This window comes from Loxodonta africana, chromosome 7 (assembly GCF_030014295.1).
Source record: "Loxodonta africana isolate mLoxAfr1 chromosome 7, mLoxAfr1.hap2, whole genome shotgun sequence".
Lineage (NCBI taxonomy): Eukaryota > Metazoa > Chordata > Mammalia > Proboscidea > Elephantidae > Loxodonta > Loxodonta africana.
Genome location: NC_087348.1, coordinates 122,175,192 through 122,192,880, shown reverse-complemented (window position 1 = coordinate 122,192,880; position 17,689 = coordinate 122,175,192). Strand labels below are relative to the sequence as shown.

Below are 17,689 nucleotides of genomic sequence, written 5' to 3'. Positions count from 1 at the left end.
AACGTTTACAAATCAAGTCAGACTGTCACATATAAGTTTATATACATCTTACTCTGTACACCCACTTGCTCTCCCCCTAATGAGTCGGCTCTTCCAGTCTCTCCTTTCGTGACATTTTTGCCAGCTTCCAACTCTCTCTATCCACCCATCCCCCCTCCAGACAGGAGATGCCAACACAGTCTCAAATGTCCACCTGATATAATTAGCTCGCTCTTGATCAGCATCTCTCTCCTACCCACTGTCCAGTCCCTTTCATGTCTGATGAGTTGTCTTCGGGGATGGTTCCTGTCCTGTGCCAACAGAAGGTTTGGGGACCATGACTGCCCCGATTCCTCTAGTCTCAGTCAGACCATTAAGTCTGGTCTTTTTATGAGAATTTGGGGTCTGCATCCCACTGATCTCCTGCTCCCTCAGGGGTTCTCTGTTATTTACAACATATTTTTAAAAGAAGTGATTAATATTCGGACAGTTCATCAACAATGAATTTCTTATAAGTAAATCCAGAGAATTATGAATTATTCTGAGAACTACACAGAAAATATGATTTGGCCATTATTCCCTGTCAGTCATTCAACAAACATTCACTGAGGCAGGAACTTGGGGAATGAAGAAGGATACATATATGCAAAATAAATAGACCCTATCTAAAGAATCTCAAAGTCTGATGAACAAGACACATACATAAGAAATAATTATAATACAGTAGTTTAAGGGTTATAATAGACGGTTGTGCAATGTGAGAGGGTAAGTCCTAATAATGGGATTTTAAATTTATTTTAATGAGCTTCTAAGATATGTTCTACAAAGTCTAGAATACCATAAATAACACCAAAACTCAATTTGATCATAGAGTATTCTGGATAAACGGGATTTCTCTCACTGAAAACTTTGACCTGGGGACTCCCCATTGGTCTGATTAAAACTTTCTTAGAACTGCACTGCAGTCTAAGACTCATCTTGTCCAATACTCCTTCTTCCCTTCCCTCCTTTCCCCTGCCTCCTGGTCTGAAGGCTCACCCTACTGACTCCACACTCCTTTTATCCTTTACTGTTGTCTCTCTCAATAAATGTCTTGCATGTCTAGTCCCATCTTATTATCTGCTATTTTGAAGACCTGAAATAATACAATGGGTTTTCAGTTATTTATTGTTGAATAAAAACCAACTGTAAATAGTGGCCTGAACAAATACATAGTGTGAGTCAGGAATTTGAGCAAGGTTCAATTGGTTGATTCTTTTGTTCCATGGGGCAGATGGGCTAGTTTGGAGGCTCCAAGATGGCTTCACTTACATGTTTGCCATCTTGGCATAGATGGCTGGAAATTGGGCTCGACTGGGACTGTCAGTCGTATCGCCTAACATGTGGCCTCTCCAGCAAGAAGGTCTTAAGGTAGCCGGGCTTCATACATGATGTTCATGGCTCCAAGAGAGAGTGTTTCAGTAAAACAAGGATAACTGTATAGCTTTGTAGATTAGCCTCAGAAGTCACAAAGCATCACTTATACAGTACTGTACTGGTCAAAGTAATGACAAACCCACCCAGATTTAGGGTGAGGTGGTATATATTCCCACTGAGATGTGAGGAGTGCCAGAGAATACGTGGTCCTGTTTTCAAACTGCCAGATGGGGTCGCCCTTTCTCTTATGGAACCATCTGTCATTTCAACCAGAAAAGATTATTCATTCTAACCAAAAACAAATTGTTACAACTAAAATGTGACATGGATCAGTAAAGGTGAGTTTCAGTTTGCACCTTTTTGCCATTGCAGCCCAGTTGTCCATGTCTCAATCAATGAAAAAGGAATTAAGAAGCTAGTGCCAAAGGGACAGGAAAACTGGATGGATGAACATCGGGAACCCAGAGTGGAAAGGGGATGAGTGTTGTCACACTGCAGGGATTGCAACCAATGTCACAAAACAATATGTGTATAAATTTTTGAATGAGAAACTAACTTGAGCTGTAAATTTTCACCTAAAGCACAATAAGATTTAAAAAAAAAAAAAAAGTGCCCTAAATAGGGGTGAAAAAACAAAAAAGAAGCTAGTGCAGTGACATCACTAGGGGTGTGCGGGGGTGTGGACAGCACTGAGCGACACTGTCAGAGGGGGCGACACCAAAAAGACTGTCTATAAGATTTTTGTGCAGTGTTTCAGCAGAAATTTATTATTTTTTATAAAACTATCCCTGTAGTCAGTTATAACAACAAAAACATTTTTTGTAAGTCCAGCTTACATGTATCAGTATACCTACAAGGCTGAAACTCTATGCTAATTTACTTCTTGAACCTTCTAATGCCCTCTCATCAGAGCTGTCATTGTTACCCAATTTCAGTGACGCTTCAAATCACATGGTTTCGTCTGCATGCACGACGAGAATGCGCTATTGTTTTTATAGTCACTGATTTTCTCAAATTTTCTGGTGTTTGAGCTACAATATTGTCATAATTAGTATTTGAGAACCCGTATCAATAAGTTTTTTGAGAATAAAGTAGTAATTATGAGTAACATTAGTACAAAACGTTTGAATTGCTCACAATTAAAAATTGAGTGCTCAGAACAATCACTGGTACATAGAAGTTGTCCAATAAATATTTGTTGAATGGTTGAATAAATGAATATTTAATTGAGTTACCTTGCTCAGTTAAAATTTTCATTTTAGGTATCCTCCCAAAGATGACTATAAATCAAGAATGATAAACAGGTAAGAAAGAGACTAATTTAAATTTGAGATAGCTAAATGGTTGCAGATTTTTAAGGATTGATACTTGGGAAGATGTTCATTGTAGTTGACTTAGGAGAGACTTCCTTTGAACCTCACTTCTTAGATCTCTAGATCAGGCAGGCATTTTTAACTAGACCCTGATATTCGGTGATCTTAACAACCATCACGTCACCAACAAAGACTAAAGGGTATCATCTCAATGATTTTCAGGCAGGAACTTTAACTGTTTTGTTCACCTCCTAGAAGAGCACATGGCACAGAGTCAGTACCCATTAAATATATGAATGAAGGAATTGATTAATTAATACATAAATTGGTGGCCTGGAAAAACATTGACTGGCAATTGACATTTCTCTGAATGATGTCTCCATACGCTTGGACCCACTGAGATAATAATTGCTAACGTGTAATCTCTTGCAAGCACTGCTGGGAAGACTCTAGTCTCTGCTGGGTACTTAATATACTCTTTCGGTTATCTATACTATATAACAACCCCAAATCTTAGTGGCCTAAAACTACCACAGCCATTTATTATCACTCACAATCTGTGGGTTGACTAAGTGGTTCTTCTGCTGGTCTTATTTGGGTTTTCACTTAAGTCTTCAGTCAGTTGAAGGCTGGGTCTGGAGTGTCCAAGATGGCTTCATTCATGTATCTGATGCCTTAGCAGGGACAGCTGGCGTGCTGGGGCTTCTCTCTCACACATGGTCACTTCTTTAAATGGTGACTGGATTCCAAGAACTGGTGTTCCAAGATGGAGGAAGCAGAAGCACCACTTCCGCCATGTCCTATTAGTTAAAGCAGACACAGGGCCAGTTAGCCCAGATTCAAGGGAAGGGAAACTAAACTACATTTCTCATTTAGAGAACATGACAGAATTGCAGCTATCTTCAACTCACCCGAAATACTTAAGTTCTAGTCATTAAGTAGAGTCCCTGGGTGATACCAATGGTTATGCGCTCGGCTACTACTGAAAGGTTGGCAGTTTGAATCCACCTAGAGTTGCCTTAGAAGAAAGCCTTGGAGAACTGTTTCCAAAAAACCAGCCATTGAAAACTCTATGGCGTATAGTTCTATCCTGAAACACGTGGGGTCACTAAGAGTCAGAATCGATGGCAACTGGTTTTTGCTTCTTCTTTTTTTAATCATTGTAACAACCCTGAAAGGAAGGTATTCTTTCACCCGTTTCATAAATGAGTAAATTCTCATAGCTAGTACGTGACGGCACTTGGATTTAATGTCACGATTACATGTTTCCAAAGTCTTTTCTACTGTTTCTCCAGTAAGATACTATTAAGGACATACGCGAAATAAAAGCAAACAGATAACTGGATACCTAATTTTCTGTTTCAGGAGCCCTCGGTGGCACAGTAGGATCGCTATGAGTCAGAATCAACTCAATGGCAATGGTTTTGGTTTTTTGGGGGTGGCAGGTTAGCTCTGCTGCTAACCAAAATGTGGGAGTTCGAACCCACCAGCCTTTCTGTGAGAGAAAGATGTAGCAGTCAGCTTCCCTAAAGATTACAGTCTTGGAAGCCCTAAGGGGCAATTCTATCCTGTCCTGTAGGGTCTCTCTGAGTAGGAATTGACTTGATGGCAGTGGGTTTTGGTTTGGGTGCTTTCTGTCTGGACTTGGTCACTTGCCTCATTCTTGTCCCTAAAAGTCATTTTGCTTATAGAATCACTCGCTCAGGTCTTAAGGCTGCTTTTTGGCTTCAAATTCTGCCCCTTTAGGTTTTCCCATCATTTCTTGTCAAGACAAAAACCATCCATTATATATTCAGCCTAAGCTTAACAACCTAGGCAGTCATTTAGCCATTATTTTCTTTTAATTATTACTGAATTCAGTTCACTAATGTGTATTAGAATTCTTGCATCTGTGTTCATGAGACTGGCACAGTACTTTTATTTTACTGCACTTATCAGATTTTGATATTGGGTTAAATCAGCTTCATAAAAGGAATTGGCAGTCTTTCTTATCTTTCTGAAAGGAAAGAAATATTAAACCTAAGATTATACATCAATAAAACAATTTTTTTAATTTACAGTGCCAATCAGTTTTTCATTCAAAAATTTTATACACAAATTGTTTTGTGACATTGGTTGCAATCCCTGCAATGTGTCAGTACTCTCCCCCTTTCCCTTTCTATCCTGGGCTCTCCGCGTCCATTCGTCCACTTTTCCTGTCCCTTTCTGCCTTCTCATCTTTGCATTTGGGCGGGTGTTTCCCATTCGGTCATGTATACTTGAGTAAACTAAGAAGCATGTTCCTCACGTGTGTTATTGTCTGTTTTATGTGGTTGTTGTTGTTAAGTGCCGTTGAGTTGGTTCTGACTCATAGCGACCCTGTGTAAGACAGAACAAACACTGCCCGGTCCTGTGCCATCCTCACAGTTGTTATACTTGATCCCATTGTTGTAGTCACTGTGTCAATTCATCTCATAGAGGGTCTTCTTTTTCACTGACTCTACTCTACCTAGCAAGATGTCCTTTTCCAGGGACTGGTCCCTCCTAATAACATGTCCAAAATATGTGAGATGAAGTCTCACCATCCTTGCTTCCACAGAGCTTTCTGGCTGTACTTCTTCAAAGACAGATTTGTTCCTTTTGGCAGTCCACGATATAGTCAATATTCTTCACCAACACCATAATTCAAAGGCATCAATTCTTCTTCAGTGTTCCTTATTCATTGCCCTGATTTCAAATGCATATAAGGCAATTGAAAACACCATGGCTTGGGTCAGGGACACCTTAGTCCTCAAAATGACATCTTTGCTTTTTAACACTTTAAAGAGGTCCTTTGCAGCAGATTTGTCCAATGCAATGTGTCATTTGATTTCTTGACTGCTGCTTCCATGGCTGTTGATTATGGATTCAAGTCAAATAAAATTCTTGACAACTTCAATGTTTTCTGTTTATCATGATGTTGCTCATTGGTCCTGTTGTGAGGATTTTTGTTTTATGTTGAGGTGTAATCCATACTGAAGGCTGTGGTCTGTGATCATCATCAGTAAGTGCTTCAAGTCCTCTTCACTTTCAGCAAGTAAAGTTGCATCATCTGCGTTTCGCAGGTCTTTAATGAGTCTTCCTCCAATCCTGATGCCCCATTCTTCTTCATAACAACTTCTTGGATTCTTTGCTCAGCATGCATATGGAATAAGTACGGTAAAAGGATACAGCCTTGTTGCACACCTTATCTGACTTTAAACTACACAGTATCCCCTTGTTCTGTTTGAACAACTCCCTCTTGGTCTAAGTACAGGTCCTTCATGAGCAAAATTAACTGTTCTGGGATTCCCATTTTTTGCAATGTTATGTATAATTTGTTATGACCCACACAGTCCAATGCCTTTGCACAATCAATAAAACACAGGTAAACATCTTTCTGGTATTCTCTGCTTTCAGCCAAGATCTATCTGACATCAGCAACGATATCACTTTTTCCATGTCCTAATCTTGTTTTTTAGGCCTGTCACGGATTGAATTATGCCCCCCCAAAAATGTGTGTATCAGTTTGGCTGGGCCATGATTCCTGGTGTTGCGTGATTTTCCTGTAGGTTGTAAATCGTGCCTCTAAGATATTAACGAGGAAGAATGGCAGCAGTTACACTAGAGAGGCAGGACTCAATCTACAAGATTGCATTTTGTCTTGAGGCGATCCCTTGAGATATAAAAAAAGAGGCAAACAGAGAGACGGGGGACCTCACGCCACCAAGAAAACAGTGCTGGGAGCAGAGTGCATCCTTTGGACCAGGGTCCCTGCGTGGAGAAGTTCCTAGTCTGGGGGAAGATTGATGAGAAAGCCAATGGAGAGAGAAAGCTTTCCCCCAGAGCTGACACCTGAATTTGGACTTTAAGCCTACTTTACTGTAAAGAAATAAATTTCTCTTTGTTAAAGCCATCCACTTGTGGCATTTCTGTTATAGCAGCACCAGATGACAAAGACAAGGCCTGTCTAATCTTTGCTGAAAGGTGGACTTTGGGAGTGGCTTTAGTTCTAAGTTAGCACGGTGTCCAGGGGCCATCGTCTCGGAGGTTCCTCCAGTCTCTGTCAGACCAGTAAGTCTGGTCTTTTTTGTGAATTTGAACTATGTTCTACATTTTTCTCCTGGTCTGTCTGGGACCCCCGTTATGATACTTGTCGGAGTGGATGGTGGTGGTAGACTGGGCTCAGGCTGGTGGAGGCTGTGGTTCATGTGGTCCATTCGTCCTTTAGACTAATATTTTCCTTGTGTCTTTGGTTGAGAAATTTTTAAAGTAGAAATTTTTACCAAGATTACAATTTGTGCTTTAAAAAGTTAATGAATACCCAGGTTGACCACACATCCCGGTTTGCCCAGAAGAATTCCAGTTTATACCTATTATCCCAGCATAGTTACTACTAGCAGCCCCTTTCATTCCCAAAATGTCACCTCTGGTAATAAATTACCCAGCACAATGAACTTACAATAATTGACATGGGATCAATGTTACATATTAGCTATATGGAGTCCTGGTGGCACAGTGGTTAAAAGCTCAGCTGCTAATCAAAAGATTGGCAATTTGAACCCAGTAGCTGCTCCTTGGAAACCCTATGGGGCAGTTCTACTCTGTTTTATAGGGTCACCAAGAGTCAGAATCGACTCAACAGAAACAGGTTCTTTGGTTCATTAACTGTATAAACTGCAATAAATTCACCTGATCTCTATGAGCTTCAGATTTTCCTTTAGCAGAATGGAAATTTTAACATTTACCTCACTGGGTAGTTTGAGGAAAAACGAAATAAAGCAAATAAACTATTTAATTCTAAATAAAAGTTAGTTGATTCCAGCACTGGCCATCCCAGCAAACCACAGGTTAAAGTAAGGATCCCAACACTCAGATCCAACCCTAATAGAATTCCAAAGCCATCTTAACTAGAGACAAGAAGTATATGTGAAGCCATACCACCAATGTCCACCATTCCTCCACCTGCAGCTCTATCTACGAGGTAACTAGGGACATTTCAGGACTGCTCTATTGGGCGCTATAGAACCTAAGTAGAGCCTCCTTGCAATGCTCCATTCTGAAAATCAGGGAAGCCCAAGTTCAAAGATGTAACCATCAACCACTCCTCATCCCCAACATGTGTCCCACTATCTTGTCTGATTCGTCCAGTCCTACAGAGGCCTGAGCCTCTTCCTTGCTCTTGCTAACCTTCCTCCCCACCAATATGTGTTAGGATGTAAGTGTTCACACTGTTTCAATGCACAATTTTAACTGTTTTTGCTTTTTTTCCCCTTTATCTGATGTGCTAGAAAGTGAAATGCAAATACTTTTCCTCTTCTTTTGGGGAATAAACCCCCCCTTCTAGGACTCTGTTTTTCAAGTTACAGATTTAATGAAACATTAAAATGCATTGTGAAAGAAGAGGGAGAAACTTCCACCCAGACTAGAGACTACTTTGGAGGTGATGGGGAAAAGAGGTCTGTAGGTCTAGAAGCAGCAGGGACACAAACTTTCCTCCTAGTCATTACCCTGGGGAGTAGCGAGATTCCCAACAGGAGGTACATGACTCATCTAGGAGAGCAGAGCCCTAGGCACAGGGTTTTAGAGCTTTGCCAAATAGTCCAGTGTCCTCAATGTGTCAGGGAAGCTGCCAGAGCTGCCAGACCTGACAGGATCTGCAGACACAGAAAATGGACAGATCAGCAGTAACTGAGGTGAAGAGATGACTCATGAGTGTGTAAGGCCTCCAAAACATTGGCACAGTGAGGCAGTATGGTTGAGGTGTGGACGCTAAGGAGCTCGAATGTTCACATTCCTACCAGCCCAAATAGATGAAAGCCTACAGTCAAAATTAGATAGATTCGTGCTTCATAAAGAAATGTGATACTGCTTGTACATCTGAACTTAGATTCAAACCTGTTACAAGTGCTGTAGATACCTGACATGGAGTACAAATTCAGGAGGTGAGGGACTATCCCCTGGAAGAAAGATCTCTCTGTTAATCATCCTAGGTCAGTCTTCAAGAGTTATTATTGCTGCATCCAACCATGCCTAACCCTCTAACACCACACTGCTCACCAGCCTCAGATTCTATTATCAGCCCCAGAAGCCAGGCCAGGTTCCCAGGGCAAGGCTTCGGTATCTTCTCTCCTGCATTGTTTTGATGTGGTTTATCTCAGAAAAGAGATACTTTTAGGGTACAAGGAGTTTCTCCTCTTTAAATTCACTTTTCAAATGTTTTAGGGTGGTCACATTTCCATCAGCTTCAGTGCCATCTGTCCCCTTGTGATTCTTAAATCTGTACTTCCAGCCCTGCCCTCACTACAAAATAGCAGACTTGTATGTGTGACAGCCTACTGGACATCCCACTGAATGTCTGTAATGGACTGAATTGTGTCCCCCCAAAATATGTGTAGTAAACCCGTCTGACCTCTATAAAAACCTGTGTTATAATCTCATTTGGGAATGAGTTGTCTTTGCTATGTTAATGAGGCAGGATTAGAGTAGGATGTGTGAGATATAAAAGGAGTAGATTCAGCAAGCAGAGACGGGGAAGACAGATGCCAAGTCACATGGAGCTCTCCAAGGAACCAAAACGCAGAAGCTGAAGAGACAAGGACCTTCCCCTGGAACAGAAAGAGAAAGCCTTCCCCCAGATCCAGTGCCCTGAATTAGGACTTCTAGCCTCCTAAACTGTGAGAAAATAAGTTTCTGTTTAGTAAAGCCATTCACTTGTGGTATTTCTGTCAGAGCAGCACAAGATAACTAAGAGAGTGTCCATTAACTCAAATTCTAGATGCTAAAAGCAGAACCTAATAGCCGGTGCTATCCTGCTCTTTGATGTCCCTATCTCCATCATTAGAACTACCACCCGGTTATTTTAACCACAAACACAAATCCACCAACTCCTTTAAATTTTTCATAATTCTCTATCTTCTTCACCCCTGATTTAGTTTAGGACCTCATCATCTCCTGCCTGGATTATTACCACAGTTTCTTAATTCGTTCTTCTCCAACATACTCTTCACAAAACCAGACCAATCTTTCTAAACACAAAGTGACTCTTACTCTCTTTTTTTAAGTCTTCAGTGATGCCTCATGAACTGTGTGCACGTGTGTACACACAGGTTGTATTCTAAATCCCACACAATCATGAGACTGCAAGGATAAGGGCTCTACCCAATCCGATTGAGTCATATACACAAGACACACAGAGTGTCAATTAAAAGCCATTACTATTATTTAAACAGTAAACAACAGTAACAGATTCGAGGTGAACTAGGCCCTTATGCCCCTACAAGTACCCTATTTAACATCGTAGGGAAGGAAACCACTTCTGTCTAAAAGGGCACCTACCCACCCTTCCCAAATTAGCCATGTCCATTTCTGTCACCAGGCAGTTACGCTGTGGACCAAGTGCCAGCAGGTGTCTCTCTCTTTCTCTCAACAGGAGTGTCCTTAGGTCAGGTTGGGTAAGGAGTGGCTGTGTTTCTCTCTCTCTCTCCCTGCAGCTTTCCTTTGCCTTGTCTGGCTCCCTGTGCTTGCTGGTGCAGCTCTCAGTCAACAGCGTCAGAACAACCCTAGGCCAACGCCAGGGCTAAGATGGCATTAAGACAGCTCTCGAGGTAAAATTTTTACTGGTAACCCCTGTACAGTATATGCCCAAGCCTCTGCTCCATTGGCAACCTCTTGCCTGGAGGTGCCCAGCTCCTCTCCAAGGGCCAACTTTGCCCACTGCCAACATCTACCAGTTCCTTGGTTCCTGCTGCTCGCACCAGTGCCACTGTTTTCTGTCATTCAGCTCTGCTGTGATTGCCACCATTTCTCTAGGTCTTCAGTGTTACCAGCTCAGTGTTACAGCCCTTGACCTGTATTACAACTCTTCTGGGGGTTCTCAGCACAGATCCTCCTGTCCAAAGGATGTGCTTATCTCTCGGCTCTTGTCCTTCAGAATGCCTCACCTGAGCCTCCGTGTTCTAGGGTTTTTATCAGTGGCGGGCAGGGCTGGCCCAGCCAAACCATGTAAAAGCATACTGTAAACCAATCAGTCCCTGTAAGCCGCTTATGTGGCTAACAAATGGGCCAATCCCTTGCAAGCTGCTTATGTGGCTAGGAAATGGACCAATCCTTTGCATGCCACTTATGCAGATAGAAAACTAGCCAATTTCTTTGCAGATTACAGTCCAACCAATCATTTTGGGAGAACTTGCAAGCCCAGAGCCAGAAAGGTCACATAAAAGAAACGCATTGCACCACACTTCACTTCTATCCAGCCCAACATCAGGCAATGGTCTGCAAACTATGGCCCCTGGGCCAAATCCAGCCGGCAGCCTATTTTTGTATGGCCCTCAAGCTAAGAGGGGTTTTACATTTTTTAATGTTTGAAAACAAAACAAAGGAGAACACTCAACAGTGGCCATAAACCACCGGCAAAGTCTAAAATAATCACTACCCAGGCCTTTAGGCCTTTACAGAAAAAGTGTACTACCTTCTCTAAAGTTTACAGAGCCCCACTCTGGCCCTCCTCCAACTATACCCCTTCCCACCCAGAGCAGAGAGTCCCCATGGGTCCAAAGGGCTGTCCCCAGACCTTGTGCCCTCCACACTCCTAGACAACGCTTCTGGAACCAGCAGTAAGCACATAAATTCTTTACTTTTATATTAATTACAAACTTAAGTAGTCAATAACTTGCACAAATTATTTTTGGGAGAGCCTTCCTTTGTGACCTTCTTCCTCAAAGACTGATAATTTAAAATAGGGAAATGCACAGTAAGTTCAGTGTTAGAATTGCATCAGAATGTTCCCAGAACACTCTGGACTTTTAACTTAGGAACTGCAAATAGTTACATTTGGTCTTCTTTCTTTTCCTGTAATCATTCTCTGAAACCCCTTTGATACATCCATCTACTTCATGTGGTTCTCAAGGTGTGGTCTGGCAGCGTCAGCAACACCATGGAACTCCATTCAGCCCCACCCGAGACCTGTGAAATCAGAGACTCTGGGAGCGAGGCCCTGTGCCTCTCCAGGTGATCCTGATACGTGTTAGAGTTTGAGGAGCACTGCTGATCCTCAATAGCAATTTTCCGTCATACTGTTCCTTCATTTTTCAAAAACATGTTTTGGATTCCTCCTGCTATGTTTTCTGCTCATGGTATTATTCTTACTTATACAGGCCCATATCACCTCCTAAAAGCAAGAGAGAGAAAAGCAGCCCCAGACATCTGGGAGCTCTCAGCTACATCTTAATGTCAAATTTAAACAATTTCAGAGAATATCAACACCAGACCAGGACACTCTGTGACCATGATGGATCTGGACAAAAACAAGACCACTCCAGAATCATGTCTGAACACAGACCCAAACATGTTCAAACCACGAAAATAATCAAAGCATCCTCCATACCTCCACACCAGCTAACGTGAGTGATGGCTGTCTCTTTGCCAATTAAACCTTTGTTTATTTCCGCTCCTTTTAAATAAGATACATCACAGAATTGCCCCCATTTTCTGGCAACATCGAATTCCAGACAAAGCCTCACTTCTCAATATCACCTAACACAATTGAAAATTCTAAAATAAATCCTTTCTGACATGCTCTTACGAAGATGTCTCACTGTCTCCTAAAGTGTAGAGTGTGAGGTCTCCCTTGCTATGGTGAGTAATAAGCCCAATTTATTCAATAACAGGGTGTTCCTGGTGGCCTTTGGCTGGAGATCATTGTCAGAAATTTCTGCACAATCTTCCAGTCAGGGCTACTGCAGACCAGTGCCCTCCCCCATGAACAGTTTTGCTCCTGGACCAAAACAAGTACAGAAATTGGGAATTATCATTTAGAAAACATTTACAGCGGTTTGACAGAGTACTTTTATGTCTATTAAATATAAAAATAGAACATAAGGTACCCTCAACAAGATGGACTGACACAGCTGCTGCAACAATGGGCTGGAGCATAGCAACGATTGTGAGGATGGCGCAAGGCCAGGGAGTGTTTCATTCTGTTGTACATAGGTCGCTATGAGTAGGAACTGATGACACCTAACAACAACAAAACCATATATTATTAACTGTGCAAACATAAACACACCCCAACAACCATGAACTAATTTCAAATAAATATTAGAGAGCATCCCACCCCAAAACCTACACAAAAAAAATACATGGCCTCAATGTTTCTATGGGGGAACTTTTTTAAACTATTAATGAATATATATATATATACACACATATACATATATATGTACACATATATATCAAATATTATTTGGAGAAGAATAAGACAGGACACACTTCCTAGTTAATTTTTTAGAAGCCAACAGCAGAACAAAGCCATGTCATTGCTGTTTGTTGGTGCCCAGTCAGTCCCTGACCCACGGCAACCCCAGGCATAAATGAAATGCTGCTCGGCCCCGCACCATCCCCATGGTCAGCTGCAGATTAGGCTGTCGTTATCCATAAGGTTTTCATTGGCTGATTTTTGGAAGTAGATCATCTTGCCTTTCTTCCTAGTCCGTCTTAGTCTGGAAGCTCAGATGCAACCTGTTCAGCATCGTAGCAAAACGCAAGTCCCCACTGACAGATGGGTGGTGGCTGCTCGTGAGGTCTCCCTCGTGGAAGCCAAGAATTCTACCACTGAACCACCACTGCCCCTAAGTGCTCTTAATAGAGTTCATTTTATTAAAAGTGTAATTAAATCAATAAAATTATTATTGCTACCTGTCACCTGATTGTGACAACATATATAAATTAGAAACTGTTTTCCATGTGACTCCAGATGCTTGTGCTTCAAAGATTAAGAGATCATAGGAAAACTATGCACACAGGAACCTCAGGGAAACGAGACCTAAGCATTTTATATAACGAGAGAACTAACATTTACTGAGCACTTACTATGCCAGGCACTGTTGTAAAGCTTTTCTATGAGTTATTTCTTCGTTCTAATATCTGTAAGAGATTTTGTTGTTGTTAGTTACTGTTGAGCTGATTCTGACCCATGGCGACCCCATGTGTGCACAGTAGGACTGCTCCAGAGGGTTTTCAAGGCCTTTCTTCCAAGGCGCCTCTGGATGGGTTCAAACCACCAACCTTTCAGCTTAGTCAAGAGCTTAACCATTTGAGCCATCCAGGAACACCTCCGTATGAGATAGGTATTGTCATTATCCTCATATTACAGTTGAGGAAATAGAAGTCCAGAGAAGCTAAGAGGATTTACTTAGACTTGTAGATAAAGGAAACCATGGTGGTGTAGCGGTTAAGAGCTATAGCTACTAACCAAAAGGTTGGCGGTATAAATCCACAAGGCACTCCTTGGAAACCGTATGGGGCAGCTCTACTCTGTCCTGTAGGGTCACTATGCGTCGGAATCGACTTGACGGCAACGGGTTTTTTTTTTTTTTTTTTGTAGATAAAGGAAGGGACAGTGCTGAATTCAAAGTCTGGCTGTCAGGCAGCACAGCACTCATATTTAACCAGGAAGGTATGCAGGCGTACATCACTGGGGTCAGCACACACTTGGATCTCTGAGTTTGTTCCATGTTGTTGTTGTTTTTGACAGCTGAATGGGGCATTAGAGACTCTCTTGCCAATTAACCTCCTCTTTTCCATTTTACCTATAAGGAAACGGGCTCTTAAGTTTGTGATTGTGTGCTACAATTAGAAGTGGTAGAGTTGTGGCCATAAGTCTTTGCTAACACTTCGTAGTGTTCATCCACTCTACCATACTGTTTCCTTGATCCTGAAGTCAGGCTTTATCGGTGGCTTAGAAATAAACCATCTGAGTTCATTGATATGGGGCAAATACAAATGGTTTTGTTCATGTAGAAATCCAGCAAGTTGAAAAATGTTCTTGCCCAGATCAGTTCATTATTATTCCATTTCTAGTTTATAGCCCACCCACTGCCATCGAGTCAATTCTGACTCATAGCGGCCCAGTAGAGTTTCCAAGGAGCGCCTGGTGGATTCGAACTGCTGACCTCTTGGTTAGCAGCCGTACCGCTTAACCACTACGCCACCAGGGTTTCCTTATAGCAAACAATAAAATAAGCTAATACAAAACAAAGCACTTTAAACAACAGTACCTTCAAAGAAGTAACAGATGTTTACCTAGGTTAGATGAGAAAGCCCCATCGTTACAGCCACATCACTTTCTAAATATGTTGAAGGGTCATGTGAGCTAACTGGTTTTGCAAGAAAGAAAAAATGCTTTATGCTTTAGCACAACGTCCTCCTCCACTTGTAATATACTCATCTTCTGTGAACACACAACAAAATATAATATAAATAAAATCCAAGGTGGCCCTGAATGAGAATGTGAATTACCACCTGCCATGCTCAGCTCACCTTGACCAATCCCTTGGGTCTTAGACAGATACCAGCAAGCCACCTGGGTGACCTCCCAGCAAGACTAATTCTCCTTCATTAACAAGAATGAAGATCAGGAGATACTGACAGTGATTAGATCCAGACATACTACCAATAAGAATGGGATATTCGTATGTTCTAGCTATCTAACAGCTAAGTACTTTACTTATCCAGCCCTGGTAGCACAGTGGTTAAAAAGGTTAGCAGTTCAAATCCACCAGTTGCTCCTTGGAAACCCAGTTCTACTCTGTCCTGCAGGGTTGTTATGAGTCAGAATAGGCTCAAGGGCAACAGGTTTGGTTTTTAGGGTTTTTTTTTTCCTATCCAGCTTGTGACAAACTATAAATTCCACAAGAAATTCATTGTAGTGTCACCAGTACTTAGCATGACCCTGGTGCATAATAGATGGGCAATACTGGTCTTTGGAACGTTGTACCAGTCAGAAGAATGAGGAAACAATGAGTCAATAGATGCCTCTGTGACTGAAAATCAGAGACAAGATGGTTCAGATGTAGCATCTTCCCTCTGTGGTCACAGACAAAGCCTATGAAAACGCTAGAATATTTAGTTTATCTCAAACTGAATATAAACCAATAGCAAGATGTGGCTGATAAAAAATGATAATACAACTTTAAGACTGTGTTAACAGGAAGTACAGTGCACAGACGAAAGAAGTTTAGTAGGGGGGTCTTCGCTTCTATAATCACTTTCCAAACATTTCAAATGCTGTGGTCAACCCAAAGGGAACTTGCTCTTCTTTGCAAGATAGACTGTCACCCTTTCATTGTATCTCTTCATGCTGTTTTCTTCCACCTATAGAAATACTTTCCATTCCATCCTTCATCTCTCCACTGTCCTTCTTGGATTTGCCCCCTGTTCCACAATACCGGTCCCCATACTCCCAGCTTATTTCTATTTTCCCTGAACTCCTATTACAATGTTATTGCACCACCTTTTAAAATCTAACATTTTATTTACAGACATGTCTTCTTTCTCAACAGAATGCGAACTGCAAAGCACTGCTCAAAGATACATGATTTTCATTACATTTTTGTTGTATTCCCTCCCATGTATGTTTCATTATCTACTACTCCTCTCTGCATCTTTAGATTGTGATCTTCCAAAAGGCAGTAAGTGACCCCTGCCATTTATTTAAAAATTACACAGTGCACCTAGCAGGTTTTTCTGGGAAAACACCAAATGTTGCTGGTCTGATGGTTGACTCAGATACCTACAAGCCACAACAAGAGGAAGCCAACACATGAGAAAGGAACAAAAGCATACTCTCCAAGCCAAGAGCAAGGTTTTGAAACACACATTAGCATACAGCTATACAGATATATTTTCTGATTACATATTTTCACGTACACAGTACAAAATTAAGCAACCAAGGAAGGATATAAACAGATAATTCCCAGAAGAGAAAATACAAATGGCTAATAAACATAGGCAAGGAGGTACTAATTCACTTAATAAAGGAAATGGAAAAAAATAAGAACACCATTATTTGCCTAAATATCTGCAAAAACGAAAGAGGCAGATAATATTCAGCATCACCAGGGCTGAAATGTAAATTTTAAAGGGCACTATTTTTTACTGTTTTTTTTTTTTTATAGAGTACTGATCAAAATTTTAAAAGCGCACATTCCTTGACTAAATAATTCCACTTCTAAGAATCTACTCTTCAGAACCACTTTTTCCACATTCCCAGGATACTAGCTTGAGGATGTTCACGATGCCATTCAGATTGTATTAGTAAAAACCAGAGATAGCCCCACATATATGTCAAAAATGAGATGTCTAGCTAAATTACCTCTATACTATGGAATGTTATGTAGTCATCACAAGGAATGAAGCAAATCCATATATATGGATATGGAAAAATGATTATGATATATTGTCCGATAAAACAGCAAGTTGCAAAGCAGTGTCGTATAATTCCTTTTTTATAAAAAAAGACGTATGTTTCTATGTTCATATGAACACAGATACAAATTTCCTCATAACTGTATTTGCAAAAACAGTCAAACAAAGTCAAAGCTCTGGAAAGAAAAACACCCAACTGCTAACTACAGTTCCCCCTGGGGAAGTGAAACAGAAATTACTTTTCTTTTTTATTTTATATATTTCTGTGTATGTTTCAAATTCTTTCAATACTAATGTAATACTTTTGGCTTTTTTTGAAAGAAAAAATAAAACCAATATGAATTAGGCCTTAAGAATCGTTATAAAATGTTTAAATATTACAGGAAACAGTGACAGAAATTTGAGGAACTGTATACATGAGTAATTTATTTTTTAAAGTATTCTTAAGAACGCCATGTTCACAAATATTTGTACCAGTTGCAGAAGCCTGAAACCCAACGTGGTAGCACAGAACAGTTATTTCCATGCTGAAGATGAGGTATAAGAAAGGAATTAAAAACTAATTTCTTTAACACTTCGAAGAAATTGACAATCCAAGCATAGGGCTCTCAGAAACAATGTACTTAATGGTTGTGTTATCCCAGGGGTCACAAACTTAATGCCACAGGCACAAGCAAGTAAGAGGAATTAATGAGGCCGGCTGGGAATAAGACAATAAGGACTGGAGGGAAGGAATGGGACTGTTTGGAAACAACATATACTACCTTAGGAGAACAGCT

At 41.0% G+C, this 17,689-nt stretch overlaps 1 protein-coding gene across 1 annotated transcript in view; it reads left to right on the top strand.

Moving 5' to 3' along the window:
* Window positions 1-17,364: 17,364 nt before the first annotated feature.
* TMEM123 (transmembrane protein 123) overlaps window positions 17,365-17,689 on the top strand; it is a 52,124-nt gene continuing 51,799 nt past the window's right edge. Inside the window, exon 1 of the mRNA XM_064289548.1 lies at window positions 17,365-17,448. Coding sequence (XP_064145618.1) covers window positions 17,365-17,448 — 84 coding nt within the window. The remainder of the gene's footprint in view (window positions 17,449-17,689) is intronic.